Here is a 17,582-nt window from a genome sequence, read left to right as displayed (position 1 = left end):
CATTAGTTGGTTAGGGTGAGTTTGATTTCCAAAGTGATCATAATCCTTTATTCAATCAACAATCATTCTGTGCACCTATGATCTACTATGCTGGGTGCAGGTTAAATGAAATAGGAGGACTATTTTTATTTATTTATTTATATTTTGGCTGCGGCACTCGGCATGTGAGATCTTAGTTCCCCGACCAGGGACTGAACCCACGCCCCCTGCAGTGGAACCTCGGAGTCTTTACCACTGGACCGCCAGGGAAGTCCCAGGACTATTGTATTAAGTAAGGAAGTGCCAGTGAAAGAGAAAACCTTGACTGTTTAAGACCCCTACAAAGGGAGGACACTATTAGGAGGTTGAAACGACACTAATCTGACTCAAAGTGAATTATCTTTTAAGTAGGCAAACTGGTTGTGGGGAACCAAGCTCTGAACAGTAAAACTTCAAGTTAATTCACCTTCATTCAATCCACAGAAGTCCTCAGAGGACTTTGGGGGAAAGGCGGTGTAGAAACAGCAGTAATAATAGGAGGTAGAATCAGCAGGGGCAGCTAGGACCACTTTTGGAAATAAAGAGGAAAATGGGAAATCTACATGGTCTGGGGAAAAGGCATAGGGTATTCCTGTCCCAACTTCTCTCTTCTAGATCCTTAAGACCAACTGCTGTTGGGCATTTCCACTTGGATATCCTATTGGGAGCTCAAGCTGAAAATGTCCAAATTAAGTTCATCACGTGTATCCCACAAAACAGTCATTGTTCTTATCTTTCCTTTCTCTCTGAAGGACAGTATCATTTTTTGAGCCAGCTGGGTTTTGAACTTGTGTCCTCTGCTTCTTTCCCTCCCTCATTTCTCACGTTCAATCTGTTCTCAGTCCTTTGGGTCCACTTCTCCACCAGCCCCCCACACCTGTCCCCATTCCCCCACTGCCATGGTTCCAACTTCCTGCCTGGCCTCCCACTGTCCAGCCTCAGTCATTGTCAATCTTCCACAAGCCCACACATCCCACCTTGTCTCAGAACCCTTTCGATATCCTTTTAACATCTACCAAGTTAAACACCAACCTCTCAACTTAGGGCCAGTCTTATCTCACCAGAGATCTCTCAGACCCCAGCAACGCCTCATGCATTCCTGCCTGCTCTCCAGCCCAGCTACCTGGAATGCCCTCTCCCCATATCTCCCAACTGTTATCTCCTGCATAAAGCTCTTCCAGATCCCCTTCTAGCTGGCCTGGATCACTCTGTCCACTAAAGTGTGTAAAGGATTACAGCACTTTACACAGTACTTGTCTTAGTCTCACTATTGGTAGGCAAGTTCCTTAGAGGCAAAGGTTAAAGTCCACATTTTTCACTCAAGTGAAACATCTGGCATAGAGCTTTGCACATAGTAGGCCCTCAATAAACATTTTCTCAATGGAAAAAGGTAGTGTGCACGCTCTACAAAATAACAAGATATTTATACTTTCCGTTCCCATCACTGCCCTGGTTGCTAGGAACACCTTGGGGTTAAGATTTGCAAACAACTGCTCATTTTCCTTGATTAAGACTTCTTATTGTTTTCTCCTTTTTTTTTTTTGAAGGGATTATTTATTTGTTTGTTTGTTTATTTATGGCTGTATTGGGTCTTCGTTGCTGCATGCACGCTCTCTCTAGTTGAGGTGAGCGGGGGCTACTCTTCGTTGCGGTGCGCGGGTTTCTCATTGTAGTGGCTTCTCGTTGTGGAGCACAGGCTCTCAGCGCACAGGCTTCAGTACTTGTGGCACGTGGGCTCAGTAGTTGTGACTCATGGGCTCTAGAGCACAGGCTCAGTAGTTGTGGCACACGGGCTTAGTTGCTCCGTGGCATGTGGGATCTTCCCGAACCAGGGCTTGAACCTGGGCCCCTGCACTGGCAGGCAGATTCTTTTTACATCGTTTCCTTCCTATACTGTCACTTAAATATTTAGTAAGTGGCTGTGCATCATTATACTTAAAATTTTGTTAGAAAATAGCTCCAAACCACCTCTAAAAGTTTTCAGCTTTAAAAAGAGAGAGAGAAAAAGAAAGAGAGAGAGAGAGAGAGAGAGAGGTAGATAGACACATATCCCAGCAGGAATTCATAAAGAAAATAGCTAGGAGAGACTTTCAAGATGGCGGAGGAATAAGACGTGGCAATCACCTTCCTCCCAACAAATACATCGGAAATACATCTACACGTGGAACAACTCCTACAGAACACCTACTAAATGCTGGCAGAAGACGTCAGACTTCCCAAAGGCAAGAAACTCCCCACATACCTGGCCGTGTGGCTGACAGGGTCTTGGTGCTCCGGCGGGGTGTCAGGCCTGTACCTCTGAGGTGGGAGAGCCGAGTTCAGGACACTGGTCTACAGGAGACCTCCCAGCTCCACATAATATCAAATGGTGAAAGCTCTCCCAGAGATCTCCATCTCAATGCTGAGACCCAGCTCCACTCAACGACCAGCAAACTACAGTAATAGACACCCTATGCCAAACAACTAGCAAGACAGGAATACAACCCCACCCATCAGCAGAGAGGCTGCCTAAAATCATAATAAGATCACACACACCCCAAAACACACCACTGGACGCGGTCCTGCCCACCAGAAAGACAAGATCCAGCCTCATCCACCAGAACAGAGGCATCAGTCCCCTCCACCAGGAAGCCGACACAACCCACTGAACAAACCTTACCCACTGGGGGCAGGCACCAAAAACAGTAGGAACTACGAACCTGCAGCCTGAGAAAAGGAGACCCCAAACACAGTAAGTTAAGCAAAATGAGAAGACAGAGAAACACACAGCAGAGCAAGGTAAAAACCCACCAGACCTAACAAATGAAGAGGAAACAGGCAGTCTACCTTAAAAAGAATTCAGAGTAATGATAGTAAAGATGATCCAAAATCTTGGAAATAGAATGGAGAAAATACAAGAAACATTTAACAAGGACCAAGAAGAACTAATGAGCAAACAAACAGTGATGAACAACACAGTAAGTGAAATTAAAAATTCTCTAGAAGGAATCAATAACAGAATAACTGAGGCAGAAGAACGGATAAGTGACCTGGAAAATAAAATAGTGGAAATAACTACCACAGAGCAGAATAAAGAAAAGAGAATGAAAAGAATTGAGGACAGTCTCAGAGACCTCTGGGACAACATTAAATGCACCAACATTCGATCGAATTATAGGGGTCCCAGAAGAGGAAGAGAAGAAGAAAGGGACTGAGAAAATATTTGAAGATATAATAGTTGAAAACTTCCCTAACATGGGAAAGGAAATAGTATATCAAGTCCAGGAAGCACAGAGAGTCCAATACAGTATAAACCCAAGGAGAAACATGCCAAAACACATATTAATCAAACTATCAAAAATCACCTACAAAGAAAAAATATTAAAAGCAGCGAGGGAAAAACAACAAATAAATACAAGGGAACCCCCATAAGGTTAACAGCTGATCTTTCAGCAGAAACTCTGCAAGCCAGAAGGGAGTGGCAGGACATATTTAAAGTGATGAAAGGGAAAAACCTACAACCAAGATTACTCTACCCAGCAAGGATCTCATTCAGATTCAACGGAGAAATTAAAACCTTTACAGACAAGCAAAAGCTAAGGGAATTCAGCACCACCAAACCAGCTTTACAACAAATGCTAAAGGAACTTCTCTAGGCAGGAAACACAAGAGAAGGAAAAGACCTACAATAACAAACCCAAAACAATTAAGAAAATGGTAATAGGAACATACATATCGATAACTACCTTAAATGTAAATGGATTAAATGTTCCAACCAAAAGACACAGACTGGCTGAATGGATACAAAAACAAGACCCATATATATGCTGTCTACAAGAGACCCACATCAGACCTAGGGACACATACAGACTGAAAGTGAGGGGATGGAAAAAGATATTGCATGCAAATGGAAATCAAAAGAAAGCTGGAGTAGCAATTCTTGTATCAGACAAAATAGAGTTAAAAATAAAGACTATTACAAGAGACTAAGAAGGACACTACATAATGATCAAGGTATCAATCCAAGAAGAAGATATAACAATTGTAAATATTTAGGCACCCAACATAGGAACACCTCAATACATAAGGCAAATGCTAACAGCCATAAAAGGGGAAAGCGACAGTAACACAATCATAGTAGGGGCCTTTAACACCCCACTTTCACCAATGGACAGATCATCCAAAATGAAAATAGATAAGGAAACACAAGCATTAAATGATACATTAAACAAGATGGATTTAATTGCTATTTATAGGACATTCCATCCAAAAACAACAGAATACACTTTCTTCTCAATTGCTCATGGAACATTCTCCAGGATAGATCATATCTTGGGTCACAAATCAAGCCTTGGTAAATTTGGGAAAATTGAAATCGTATCAAGTATCTTTTTGGACCACAATGCTATGAGACTAAGTATCAACTACAGGAAAAAAATCTGTAAAAATTACAAACACATGGAGGCTAAACAATACACTACTAAATAACCCAGAGATCACTGAAGAAATCAGAGAAAATAAAAAAATACCCAGAAACAAATGACAATGAAAACACGATGACCCAAAACCTATGGGATGCAGCAAAAACAGTTCTCAGAGGAAGTTTATAGTAATACAATCCTACCTCAAGAAACAAGAAACATCTCAAATAAACAACCGAACCTTATACCTAAAGCAATTAGAGAAAGAAGAACAAAAAAGCCCCAAAGTTAGCAGAAGGAAAGAAATCATAAAGATCAGATCAGAAATAAATGAAAAAGGAATGAAGGAAACAATAGCAAACATCAATAAAACTAAAAGCTGGTTCTTTGAGAAGATAAACAAAATTTATAAACTATTAGCCAGACTCATCAAGAAAAAAAGGGAGAACACTCAAATCAACAGAATTAGAAATGAAAAAGGAGAAGTAACAACTGACACTGCAGAAATACAAAGGATCATGAAAGATTACTACAAGCAACTCTATGCCAATAAAATGGACAACGTGGAAGAAATGGACAAATTCTTAGAAAAGCACAACCTTCTGAGGCTGAACAAGGAATAAACAGAATAAACAAGCACTGAAATTGAGACTGTGTTTAAAAATCTTCCAACAAACAAAAGCAAACAGAATCCAACAGCATATTAAAAGGATCATACACCATGATCAAGTGGGGTTTATCCCAGGAATACAAGGATTCTTCAATATATGAAAATCAATCAACATGATACACCATATTAACAAATTAAAGGAGAAAAACCATATGATCATCTCAAGAGATGCAGAAAAAGCTTTTGACAAAATTCAACATCCATTTATGATAGAAACCCTCCAGAAAGTAGGCACAGAGGGAACTTACCTGAATATAGTAAAGATCATATATGACAAATCCACAGCCAACATCGTTCTCAATGGTGAAAAACTGATACCATTCCCTCTAAGATCAGGAACAAGACAAGGCTGTCCACTCTTACCGTTATTATTCAACATAGTTTTGGAAGTTTTAGCCACAGCAATCAGAGAAGAAAAATAAATAAAAGGAATCCAAATTGGAAAAGAAGTAAAGCTGTCACTGTTTGCAGATGACATGATACTATACATAGAGAATCCTAATGATGCTACCAGAAAAGCACTAGAGCTAATCAATGAATGTGGTAAAGTAGCAGGATACAAAATTAATGCACAGAAATCTCTTGCATTCCTATACACTAATGATGAGAAATCTGAAAGAGAAATTAAGGGAACACTCCCATTTACCACTGCAACAAAAAGAATAAAATATCCAGGAATAAACCTACCTAAGGAGACAAAAGGCTTGAATGCAAAAAATTATAAGACACTGATGAAAGAAATTAAAGATGATACAAACAGACGGAGAGATATACCATGTTCTTGGATTGGAAGAATCAATATTGTGAAAATGACTATACTACCCAAAGCAATCTACAGGTTCAATGCAATCCCTATCAAACTACCACTGGCATTTTTCACAGAACCAGAACAAAAAATGTCACAATTTGTATGGAAACACAAAAGACCCCGAATAGCCAAAGCAAGCTTGAGAAAGGAAAACAGAGCTGGAGGAATCAGGCTCCTTGACTTCAGACTATACTACAAAGCTACAGTAATCAAAACAGTATGGTACTGGCACAAAAACAGAAATATAGATCAATGGAACAGGATAGAAAGCCCAGAGATAAACCCACGCACATATGGTCACCTTATCTTTGATAAGGGATGCAAGAATATACAATAGTGAAAAGACAGCCTCTTCAACAAGTGGTGCTGGGAAAACTGGACAGCTACATGTAAAAGAATGAAATTAGAACACTCCCTAACACCACACCCAAAAATAAACTCAAAATGGATTAAAGGCCTAAATGTAAGGCCAGACACTATAAAACTCTTAGAGGAAAACATAGGCAGAATACTCTATGACATAAATCACAGCAAGATCCTTTTTGACCCATCTCCTAAAGAAATGGAAATAAAAACAAAAATAAACAAATAGGACCTAATGAAACTTAAAACCTTTTGCACAGCAAAGGAAAACATAAATAAGACGAAAAGACAACCCTCAGAATGGGAGAAAATATTTGCAAATGAAGCAACTGACAAAGGATTAATCTCCAACATTTACAAGCAGCTCATGCACCTGAATATCAAAAAAACAAACAACCCAATCCCAAAATGGGCAGAAGACCTAAATAGACATTTCTCCAAAGAAGATATCCAGATTGCCAACAAACACATGAAGAGATGCTCAACATCACTAATCATTAGAGAAATGCAAATCAAATCTACAATAAGGTATCACCTCACACCAGTCAGAATGGCCATCATCAAAATATCTACAAACAATAAATGCTGGAGAGGGTGCGGAGAAAAGGGAACCCTCTTGCACTGTTGGTGGGAATGTTAGTTGATACAGCCCCTATGGAGAACAGTATGGAGGTTCCTTAAAAAACTAAAAATAGGGCTTCTCTGGTGGCGCAGTGGTTGAGAGTCCGCCTGCCGATGCAGGGGATGTGGGTTCGTTCCCCGGTCTGGGAAGATCCTACATGCCGCAGAGCGGCTGGGCCCGTGAGCCATGGCCCCTGAGCCTGTGTGTCCGGAGCCTGTGCTCCGCACACGAGAGGCCACGGCAGTGAGAGGCCTGCGTACCGCAAAAAAAAAAAAAAAAAAAAAAAAAAAAACTAAAAATAGAACTACCATATGACCCCACAATGCCACTACTGGGCATATACCCTGAGAAAACCATAATTCAAAAAGAGTCATGTACCACAATGTTCATTGCAGCTCTGTTTACAATAGCCAGGACATGGAAGCAACCTAAGTGTCCATCGACAGATGAATGCATAAAGAAGATGTGGCACATATATACAATGGAATATTACTCAGCCGTAAAATGAAATGAAATTGAGTTATCTGTAGTGAGGTGGATGGACCTAGAGTCTGTCATACAGAGTGAAGTAAGTCAGAAAGAGAAAAACAAATACCATATGCTAACACATATATGTGGAATCTAAAAAAAAAAAATGGTTCTGAGGAGCCTAGGGGCAGGACAGGAATAAAGACGCAGACGTAGAGAATGGACTTGAGGACACAGGGAGTGCAAAGGGTAAGCTAGGACAAAGTGAGAGAGTGGCATGGACATATATACACTACCAAATGTAAAATAGCTAGCTAGTAGAATGCAGCTGCATAGCACAGGGAGATCGGCTCGGTGCTTTGTGACCACCTAGAGGGGTGGGAGGGAGACACAAGAGGGAGGGGATATGGGGATATATGTATACGTATAGCTGATTCACTTTGTTATACAGCAGAAACTAACACACCATTGTAAAGCAATTATACTCCAAAAAAGATGTTAAAAAAAAAGGAAAATAGCTAGGAGATAATCCTGAAATTTTAGACTTACAGGTGCCAACTGGCATCCTTCATAGACTTTCTTTTTTTCCAAAGAGATAAAATATCAATATGTAAAGATGATGATATAATTTGTAATTAATTTTATTCCTATGCTAATTGTAAGAAGGCACTGAACTAAGAAGACTAAGTTTTTGTCCCATATTCCCTTTGAAAATTCTAATGCATCTCAGTAGAATATTCGGCTGCAATTGAATTTCAAAGGTAATACATAGGTATGACATTCATCGTACTGTAAAGCAGAAGAAATCTTAGTATTTGTGTAGAAGAGTTAGAAAAAGTCAAGAAAAGACAACCTGCAACGCTCATGCCTTGTTTGGTACTCCAAGCATTAAAAGTCATAAACTCTCCATATTCTTTCCCAGCTTAAGAAAAGACAGTTAAAAAATAGAGAAATACAGTCATTGGAACTGTCACAAGAAAGATGTATTGGTCTCAATGGTAAAAATCTCCCTTGGAAAATTTAAGCTTCACTTGACACAGTGGGTCCTTGGGCTCGTTTCAGGAGACAGAGTAGGAAGGAGAGTGGGGGCAGTCATAAGCTTCTGACTCATTACGCTGAAGCTCCAGAGAGCTGATTAGCCAATTATTAACTAAAAATGGGATATGGCTCCATCCCTGAAATTCTGAAGGCAAAACAAGGAGCAGAATGGAAATACTGATGCCAGTGAAATTGCTCGTAGAATCTGGTCCATCGCCTAAGAAAATCAGCCAAGTAGCCCTTAGTGCTTTTGTAACTGCTACCAATGGCCATGCCAGCATGTCAGGGAGATTCTCTTTCTAACGTGTTTAAGAGGGCGTTTGGGGAAGTAATCTTTAGTATAAGCTATTTTAGTTGTTTAGTTAGTCAAAGTTTATCTAAGGCTAGAGTATAACCCTCATTCTACTCTCACACTGCAGAGATCAGAGCTAGTACAAACTCTTCCAGCAGATTCTATGTTTTCCCTGCACAGCGTTGGAATTTATGATCTCTGGAGGGAAAGCATCATATCTGATGACAGAATTTTTCCTTGCCCGGTTGCCTGTAGCAAGATTGGAGTAAGGGTTATAATATTCCAGCTTGGGCAGACCCCTTTTCTGCCCCCTCTTGCTGGTTATCTAGACATAATGCTCTTTCCTCCAGGTGAATCCCACCCTTAACATGTTGGAAGGTGACAAGGAGCTACCCCTTGAAGGTCTCCCTGTGGTGGGGTGATGGGCAGGTAGGGGTCAGTGATGGAGGTTGGCGGGAGTGGGGAGGGTCCCGGACGAGAAAGCCCACACGGCTTTGGAGAAACAATCATTCCGTCATCATTCTCACTGAAGGACAGCTGGGTTTATCTTTTGTCTGGCAAATAAAGAGCAGAGAAATCGTGTTGGCACTACAAAATCGAGCACAGATCAGAACACGCTGCAATCTACGAAAATACTTTTAGAAATGAAAATGGCTTTGTCGTAACTTCAAAAGTTTAACAACCTCCATTTAGAGAAAGAGGACCACGCATAAAAGATGTTAGATGGTAAACACCTGCTCTTCAGGAACACACTAGGAATTTCTATAAGTAGCGTTTTGGAAGAGAAGCCTCTTAATAAACAGAACAGTGCTAGAACCTAAAACCAAACCAAAACAAAAGGTTTTGTTTTAATCTCTCCCCTGTTCTGGTTCAAATCAACTTGGACTTGTCTGCATGCCAGAATGATTTAAGAAAGATAGTTCTTCAAATTAATCTATTCTAATCAACCTCATCAGAGTCTCAGGTGTCTTTTACCAAAAAAAAAAAAATTAATGAAATACTTTAAAAACTGCAGGCTAGTGTTTATTAAGTCTTCATAATATGTAGAAAGAGCACCTAATGGGTAAATATTTACCAAGGGAACTCCCCCTGCCTTTCAGTTCTCTTAAGCGTACGTCCGTGTAACATAGTATTTTTTAAATCATCTATATTTCTCTTCCTAGTTAAATCAGGCCTAATGCACACATGAACAACCATATGGTTAGAAATAACTTTTTCAGACAAAGATTGAAGTGTATGCAAAATAACACATCCTTAGGGTTTTGTTTTGTTTTGTTTCTTCTTTTTCCCTCTAAATCTGAGAGTTTAGAATCATTTTATCAGGCTGTGTGGCAACTGAGTTCACAACGACATCTCCAGCCCTGGTCTGGGAGGGCATCCAGAGCAGGGGAAAAGCCTTCCTCCCTGGACCCCCAAACTAACCCAGGGCCAGGCACATAGAAGACTTGCAGTCATGTGTGTTGAATAACTGTCTCCGTCCTTGGCTGACTCTCATCGTTAACCACGTTTCAACGTCAAGCACTGATTTTGTTTGAATTGAACCTCAAATACGATATATCTCTGTGGGAAAAAAAAAAACCTTTTTACTTGTACACTACAAATACAGTGTTGTTTTTGCAGCACAAATGCACTTCTGCTGAAATACTGCTTTGCTAAAGTCTTGGCGAAGACACGATGGATGACCTCAGAAATGGGTGCGGGGACGTGCTGAGTGGGAGAGACCACCATTAATACACACAGCACCCGCACACCTGCTTTATGAGTGGGTTTATCATCCTCCAAAAAGCTGACTAGGACTGGGAGTCGAGATAAAGAAAAACTATTTAAGAGTTTGGCTTAAAAAAAAAAAAAATCTGTGGCTTTCTGTTACCTGGTGTGCTGTGTAGCCTAATAACATTTAGCAATTCTGAAATGTACCGGTTCAATCAAGGATTGCTAAAGAGATCAATCAGTTCTCACTAGAAAGCACAGCTAAAAGTAACAGGATGCACAGAAGAAAGCCATGTTTTCCACCAACATTAAACAGCAACAAAGGCCCTAAAACAGAAAAGAGAACTGAGTGAACTATAAAATTTTACAAAAGTCCCCAAAAGCAATCGCTCAACAGCACATAACTGCAAACTCTAGGAGCAATAATGTATCTTTCTCTACAAAATAAATTACTGAAAGGGGTCATGTGATTCTTAGCAGGCAGGGAGATGCACTTTCCCAAGGAAAGTTCATCATTAAATATATTATTTAAGACTGGATCATCTTCAGGCTATTTTTAATACTATCATTTTGTTGCCAAAATTAGCTATAAGCAGCTGAAACTCAGCCACTAGAAAACTGATGTTTTTTCATGTATTTTGTACACTGGCCTGAGAAGAGTATTGCTTTCCAGTTAATCAAACGTTTGGGTGGATGTGGACTATGTACAGAAAAGAGAAACTGCTTGCTGACCAACTAATAAAAAGGAAGCCAACCTCTACTGGATGTGGAGAAGTAAGTTCCTGTCTTCCTAAACCACAAAGACCAAATGACAAACACACAAAAGAAGTCGCACCACCATGTCATCAACAGAATGAACCCAATATCCAAGTTATGGCATGTCATTCTTGCAGCTGTCAAACATCTCACTCTCTCCTAAGACATGAAGCGAAATGTTGTCACATTTCTCAGTTCAGAGGGTGCGATCAATGTTCATTCACCATCAACTTCCCCAAATTTCAACCCTCTGCTTGCAAGAGCCCCTTGGTCGTGAAGCGGTCTCAGGGCCCCTAAACTCATTTACAGAATTTGAACTGTGTTACAAGGGGATCAAACAATACCAAATGGAGCTATTAAAAGAGCTAAATTTCCTGTCTTTAACTGGAGTAGAAAAGCTATCTTACTTTCATGGGGTCTGTAATGCCAACACAAATTGTATAGCTACCACGCAAAACATTCTTGAGAGGATGGAGCTTATAACAATTTCTCTCCTGTCTCTCTTGCATTCCAGTCTATTTCTTCCAAGGGTCAGATCACTCTAGCGGACACATGGGAAATATTCAGCATCCTAGGTAATATTATGGACCCACGGGGCCACTGGAAAGTTACACTGTAGCATCCATCCCAGATTGCCATTTTTCCTAAAAGGCGTCCACGAGAATCGATGGTCGGTGAGGGCAGCCAGCATCTCTAACTCTCACGTGCACACAAACACCTGTAGACCTGCAAACCACAGATTCTGACTCAGAAGCTCTGGGGCGGGACCTGAGACTCTGCATCTCTAAGAAGCTCCCAGGTGACGCCCAGGCTGCTGGTCCCTGAGCCACACTTGGAGTGGCAGGGTCTCAGACATCTAGAACTGCCTCCCTCTGGAAGCCTTATTCAGACTTAGGAATAAAGCCATACTCCACTCCACCGCCAACTCTTCTTTAGTCTTTCTATAATTTGTAGACTTCTAGGACCATCTCTCAGACACCTATCATCCAAGGCCCTGCTTTCTCCAAGTTATGGAACATGGAACGCAAACTGTTTTTCCTCGGCCTCAGAAGTAGCAGCAGCAAAGAAAAAAAATGTGACTTAGAATCTAAAGCCCCCGTAAGAATAGATTCAGTAGATGAGCTGATCCACCAAGCCCTGTAAACAGTACAAGTACAACATTGTCCAACGTTAAAAGAATGTGCTAGCTCTCTTCTGAAATTTTACCATCCTTACTGAGTCCTTTACACTGCAAGACGCAACATATTATTAGAGATGCAACACTGATTGGTACAAATTTGGAGGAAAATCTGTATGTATGCCAAACGCTTAAAATAAAAATGTAGGTTCATGATGCACCTTTGAAAGGATAAGTACGTCAGGCTCTCGAGTACTACCACTTTTATTATTCCAAAGTGGACATTTATGATTGCATTTCCTGATATATACTTTTTTTTTTTTTGCCAAAGTCCTCTGCTTTCCTAGTCATCCATCTATATGTTGTCCTGAAAGCTACACATTTTACCATCAGCTATTTGTGCTTCTATATGATTTATTTTTACTATAAGAGGTTTTGTCCAAAAAAAGTTTATCATGTTCTACGGTACGTCATTGTGGTTTGGCATCATAAAATGTAGCCTCCACATTTATCAACCTCAGATACCTGTTGACCACAAAGATAGGCTCTACTAAGAAAACTCTATTTGGAAAGGAGGAAAAGGTGAGCCTTCACTTAAAAAGAAAATTCAACTGTATGAGATGTTAATATACCACAACTCGACAATAAAGATCAAGATTATATCTTAATTTCTATCATAAACATATGTCTCCATTTCCCATCTTTTTACTAAATTACTTGACACATGACAGTTACCACCATGGATTTCTTTCAACTAGAAAGAAAATTTTTAAAATTATTTTCACAAAAATATGTAAGAGTCAAACTGTTATATTAGTTCTACTTTGGTCTTAAAATGATCCTTTTGGCGTCTGGAAGTCCCTACCTCTTTGGTTATGGTGGTTAAAAATAAAACCACCTACTTAACCAAACATTTAACAAAACTATTCTTTACACACTTCACTGAATTCTTCAAGAATTACTAAAGATCTGATAATATGAGATCTCGAAAAACAAACAATTCACAAAAAGCATTTAAATTTTAGAGATTAAATGGGGATGTTTTACTTTTAAACACTGAACAGTGGCATCAATATTTTGTCAACTTTGGTCAAGTAGGATCAGATGTTCATGTCAGTCATCTACTTTTCTTGGGCTTTTCTCTTTTTGGCCCCTTACCATTAGCACACTTTGTAAACTGTAGTAAAGTATGTAACGTGCTTCTTGAAATCGAATACACCTGTAGTGACTTCTAAGCTTTTTGCTCCTGTTAGGTCCTATAAAATAATAACATTAGTAATTCTCCCTAGAGACTGTGAAAGGAAGCACGAATTGTATCCTTTTTCAAAGACAGCTCTTCAGATTAAAAGACAAGAATTAATTCCTCTTGCACTTTTTCACAAATTAATCACTTCAGATATAAAGTGTAGATGTCAATTACACTTCTTCAGTCTTAGGATCTGTACCCCTCCCCCAAAGAACCACACACACAAAAAGAACTTCATGGCGACATGATAGAGGCTCTATCTAGCACAACAGGACCAGAAAAAAAACAGTTCACAGATGTTCTTCAGAAATACAGGCATCAATCACTTCAACTAAAGCCAGAGCATGAGAACCCACAGCTACGAATCAATTCTTCTACACTTTATATAGATACTCTAGATGCAAGTTTTGCCAGCAGAGGGGACCACCAAATCACGCGGCTTCTAGGTGGTGAAAAGTAGAAGATACTAAAATTCCAGTGAACCTCAAAATCACACACAAGTTATAGAAATAGAACACAAGGTACGCAGCCAACGCAAATTCTGTCACAGCTCACCTCTTTACAAACATCCAGGTGTTCCAGGGAAAGGGGCTACACTGGTTTTCCTCTTTGGGTAGATCTTACCAAGTGAGTCAGAAAAGGCATGCCCTTGGTCCCCTGGGGGAGTCTGCTCTTCCAACTGGATGGTTCTCAAATTTTAGTACAAAGAAGAAACCCCCAGGGGAGCTTATTTCTGATGCGGATTGCCAGGGCCCAGCCTGGCATCTAGTTTATGAGTTGTCCCTGAAATGTCCCATTTCAACAGGCTACTCAGGCCAGGTACCGTGATGAGGGGGATCCTTGGACCCCCAGTTTGAGAAACCCTGAAGGGATGCCATTTACCCCAAGATCCTACTGAACAGCAAAGGTTGGATCTTTGAACCTCAATGTCTGGCAAGCAAGGGAAACAATTTTGCCGGGAAGCAATGATCACAGTTGGGTTGGCAGGGAGACCTCTGTACAGGGAAAGAGGGAGGGAGGCCACAACCCTGATATTATTTCATTGGCTCATCAGTCTCCCTTGGCCCAGTAGCCCACCCAGACTCCAACCTCCGCATCACAGACCCGAGAGGTCCAGCCCAGACTCACATTCAATCAGACATGCACCTACCCAGCCTCCGTTATCCTGGATCCAGGTGTGCAGGTGTCGGTTCAGGTACTCAGTCATCCACAGGGCGATGTTGTCCACCAGGGGGGACATCTCCCGGTTGACGCTCTCCACACACATGACCCCACCGAACTCAAAGAAGGCCACGATCCTCCCCCAGTTCACTCCATCCCTGAAGAGCTCCTCCACCACCGTGGCAAAGCGTCCCCTCGCGGTGAAGGGCGTCAGGTGCAGCTGGCTGGACATCTCGGCGAAGTCGCGGCGGTAGCGACGAGAAAAATCATCACCGGCCTGGCGCAGGGTCAGGTGGACCACAGGTGGCACGGGGCTGAGCGCAGGCCCCCCGGCGGGGGCGGCGGGAGCGGTCTGGGGCGGCGGCGGGGAGGTCCTGGATGGCGCTGGGGTGCTCCCAGTCTGGGAGGAGAAGATGCCCGGCGCGGGGGCGGCCCCCGGGGACGTGGCGCCCGCGTCTCCGGCATCCCACTCGTAGCCCCTCTGCGACAGCTTATAGTGGATGTACTTCATCACTATCTCCCGGTTATCATACCCTGTTCTCCCAGCGTGCGCCATCCTTCCCCCACGGAAAAGCAGCCGGGTACCAACAGCACCTCTCGCCCCCGCTTCCCGCCCCACGGCCCCGCACGAGAGAAGAATAGTTATAATCCAGCTATTTTATTGGATGTGCTTTGCATTCTTGGATGAGGGGGTGTCTTCAGTCATGCGGAACACTTGATTCTGGTGTTTCCCTCTTGGCATGAGATGCAGGAAATTTTTATTTAAATTCCTTTCGGATCTTTATTTCATGAGGCACATTATTAATTATTGTTAATATCAGTCTACTTCCTCCGTGATGCTGAAAGGTTAAAAAAACTAATCAGTCAAAATCAGGTGCATTTCCCTTTATACAGTGGGTGAAAGCAGGGCACACACACTACAAGTTACACAGCTGAAAATAATATAATAAACTGCCTGGAAATTAAACTTACTCAAATGCACTTAAAGTTAAAATCTCAACTGTTTCCACTGAAAGTTACATGAAACCCATTTCCTGTGCAAAGAACTTACTTGTATTTTTTCAGGACAGCATGATCCTCTGTCAAGTTTCCTTTTCTGTGAAAACAAATGCATAAGGCAAAGATTCCATCAATCTTCAGAACTCTCCAGTGATAGCTGCTGTGAAACTTCCAAATGAATCAGGAGTTGGGGGCGGAGGGTGTAAAAATTAGGAGAATTTCCAGTTTGATTCCCAGACTTCTTCACAGAAATGTCAATCCGTAGGAATCCCAACCGGAGATCTCAAGAGCACGAGCAAAGAAAGGCAGCGGCGGCGGCAGATGAATTACAATTTTCAGTCCAGTATTTGCAGAAGTCCTGTGATTTTCCCCCTCTCGGCAATTTACACGCGCACACACACGCGCGGGCACAGACATGGATCTCTGTCCGCGGGACCGCTTCACGCCTCCACAGGAGAGAGACAGGGACCGGGGGCCGGTGGACGAGCCGGGGACGGGGGCAGGAATCCTCCTCTGATTAAACTCCGAACAGCGAATGCATTTTCCGAAAAGCTGCTTGATAAATGAAGGCTGGACGCGCCCGGCCCGCCGGTGCCGAGCGCGAGAAGCCCGCGCTGTGTGTGGTGCGGCGAGGGCTGGGGAGAAGGACGTGGTGGGGGAGGGCTTTATTTTTTCCCTCTTTTCCTAAAAAGGATGACTGCTACGAAGTTCTCCCCCCTGGACCCCCTCTTCCGCTGCACCCCACCGGCGCACCCCGCCTCCGGGCTGCGCACCCTTTCTCCTCCTCCTGTCCTGCGCGGCGGCGCTGGCGGCGCCCGCCTCCCCCGCGCTCCCGCCGCGCACCCGCTCCGGGCGATGACGGCCACGCCGGCGGGGAGGGCCCGGCGCCCGGCACCTTCGCTGGCGGCTGCGGCGGCGGCGGCGGCTCGGCGGGGAAACCGAGAGCGACGGGCGGGAGCGCGGCGGGCGGGGGCGGGGGCGGGGGCGGGCGCGAGGAGGAAGGGGGCGGGCGCGGCGCGGGGGGGCCTGGCCTCTTCATTCTCCTCTCGAACCGACTGGTTTCCTGTTCGTACGTCACACGGTTCATTCAAAAAAAGAAGAAAGAAAGAGCCCTCCTCGGTGCCGCCCCGCCGCCCCCTCCGCCCCCTCCGCGCCCTCCGCCCCGCTCCCCTTGCCGGGTTAAAGGAGCCGCGGCCGGCCCGGGAGTGGCGCGCCCCGCCGGGGACTCATGGCGCGCAGGCCCGCGGCCGGGGAGGGAGCGCCCGGGACGGACCCCGCCCGCTGCGCCCGCCCGCTGGGCCCGGCCGGTGGGTGGCGCGGGCGGCGCAGGCCTCCCGCGCGGCCGCGGCGCGGTGGGTGTGCCAGGGGCCTCGTCGGGCCTGCGGCGGGCCCGGCGCGCGCTCGGAGTCTCCGGGGCCCGCGAGGGGCCGGGGGCGCCCGGGGAGCCGCACGCGGCCGGTCGGGCGGCTGCCGGGGCCAGGAGCTGGGGGGGACGCCGACAAAAAAAGCGCTGGAAGAGCGCCGGGAATCGCTTCGACCCTTCCTAGCCGTGCGCGCGCGGGTGTGTGTGTGTGTGTGTGTGTGTGTGTGTGTGTGTGTCCGCGTCCACGCATCGTGTTACCAAGGACTTCGACCGTTTTTAGCCGTGCGCGCGCGCGGTGTGTGCGTGCGTGTGTGTCCACACATCGTGTTACCAGGGGCCTCAGCGCTGCCCTCCCATCAAGAGAGGCGACGCTGCACGTTCATCCGCGAGGGAAGCCCCAAGCATCGTGTTTACGTGCAAGCTGCTTCCTAGGTGTCCACGCACAACATACACTCCGGAGACACCATCCGTGACCGAGGCCACACAGAGCTCTCAGTGGCGCGGCCAAGGGATTAGTGAGGGATACCAAGGGCTTTCGAGTGGTTAAGTAA

The 17,582-nt window shown here is 44.0% G+C and overlaps 1 protein-coding gene across 1 annotated transcript in view; it reads right to left on the bottom strand.

Moving 5' to 3' along the window:
• Nucleotides 1-16,573, bottom strand: part of BCL2 (BCL2 apoptosis regulator) — a 182,214-nt gene extending 165,641 nt beyond the window's left edge. Inside the window, exons 1-2 of the mRNA XM_004268067.4 lie at nt 15,721-16,573; nt 14,659-15,508 (exon numbers count right to left, since the gene is read on the bottom strand). Coding sequence (XP_004268115.1) covers nt 14,659-15,225 — 567 coding nt within the window. The 5' untranslated portion in view covers nt 15,226-15,508; nt 15,721-16,573. The remainder of the gene's footprint in view (nt 1-14,658; nt 15,509-15,720) is intronic.
• Nucleotides 16,574-17,582: the final 1,009 nt, after the last annotated feature.

The sequence above is a fragment of the Orcinus orca genome, chromosome 15 (genome assembly GCF_937001465.1).
Source record: "Orcinus orca chromosome 15, mOrcOrc1.1, whole genome shotgun sequence".
Lineage (NCBI taxonomy): Eukaryota > Metazoa > Chordata > Mammalia > Artiodactyla > Delphinidae > Orcinus > Orcinus orca.
This window is presented reverse-complemented; position numbering and strand designations above follow the sequence as displayed.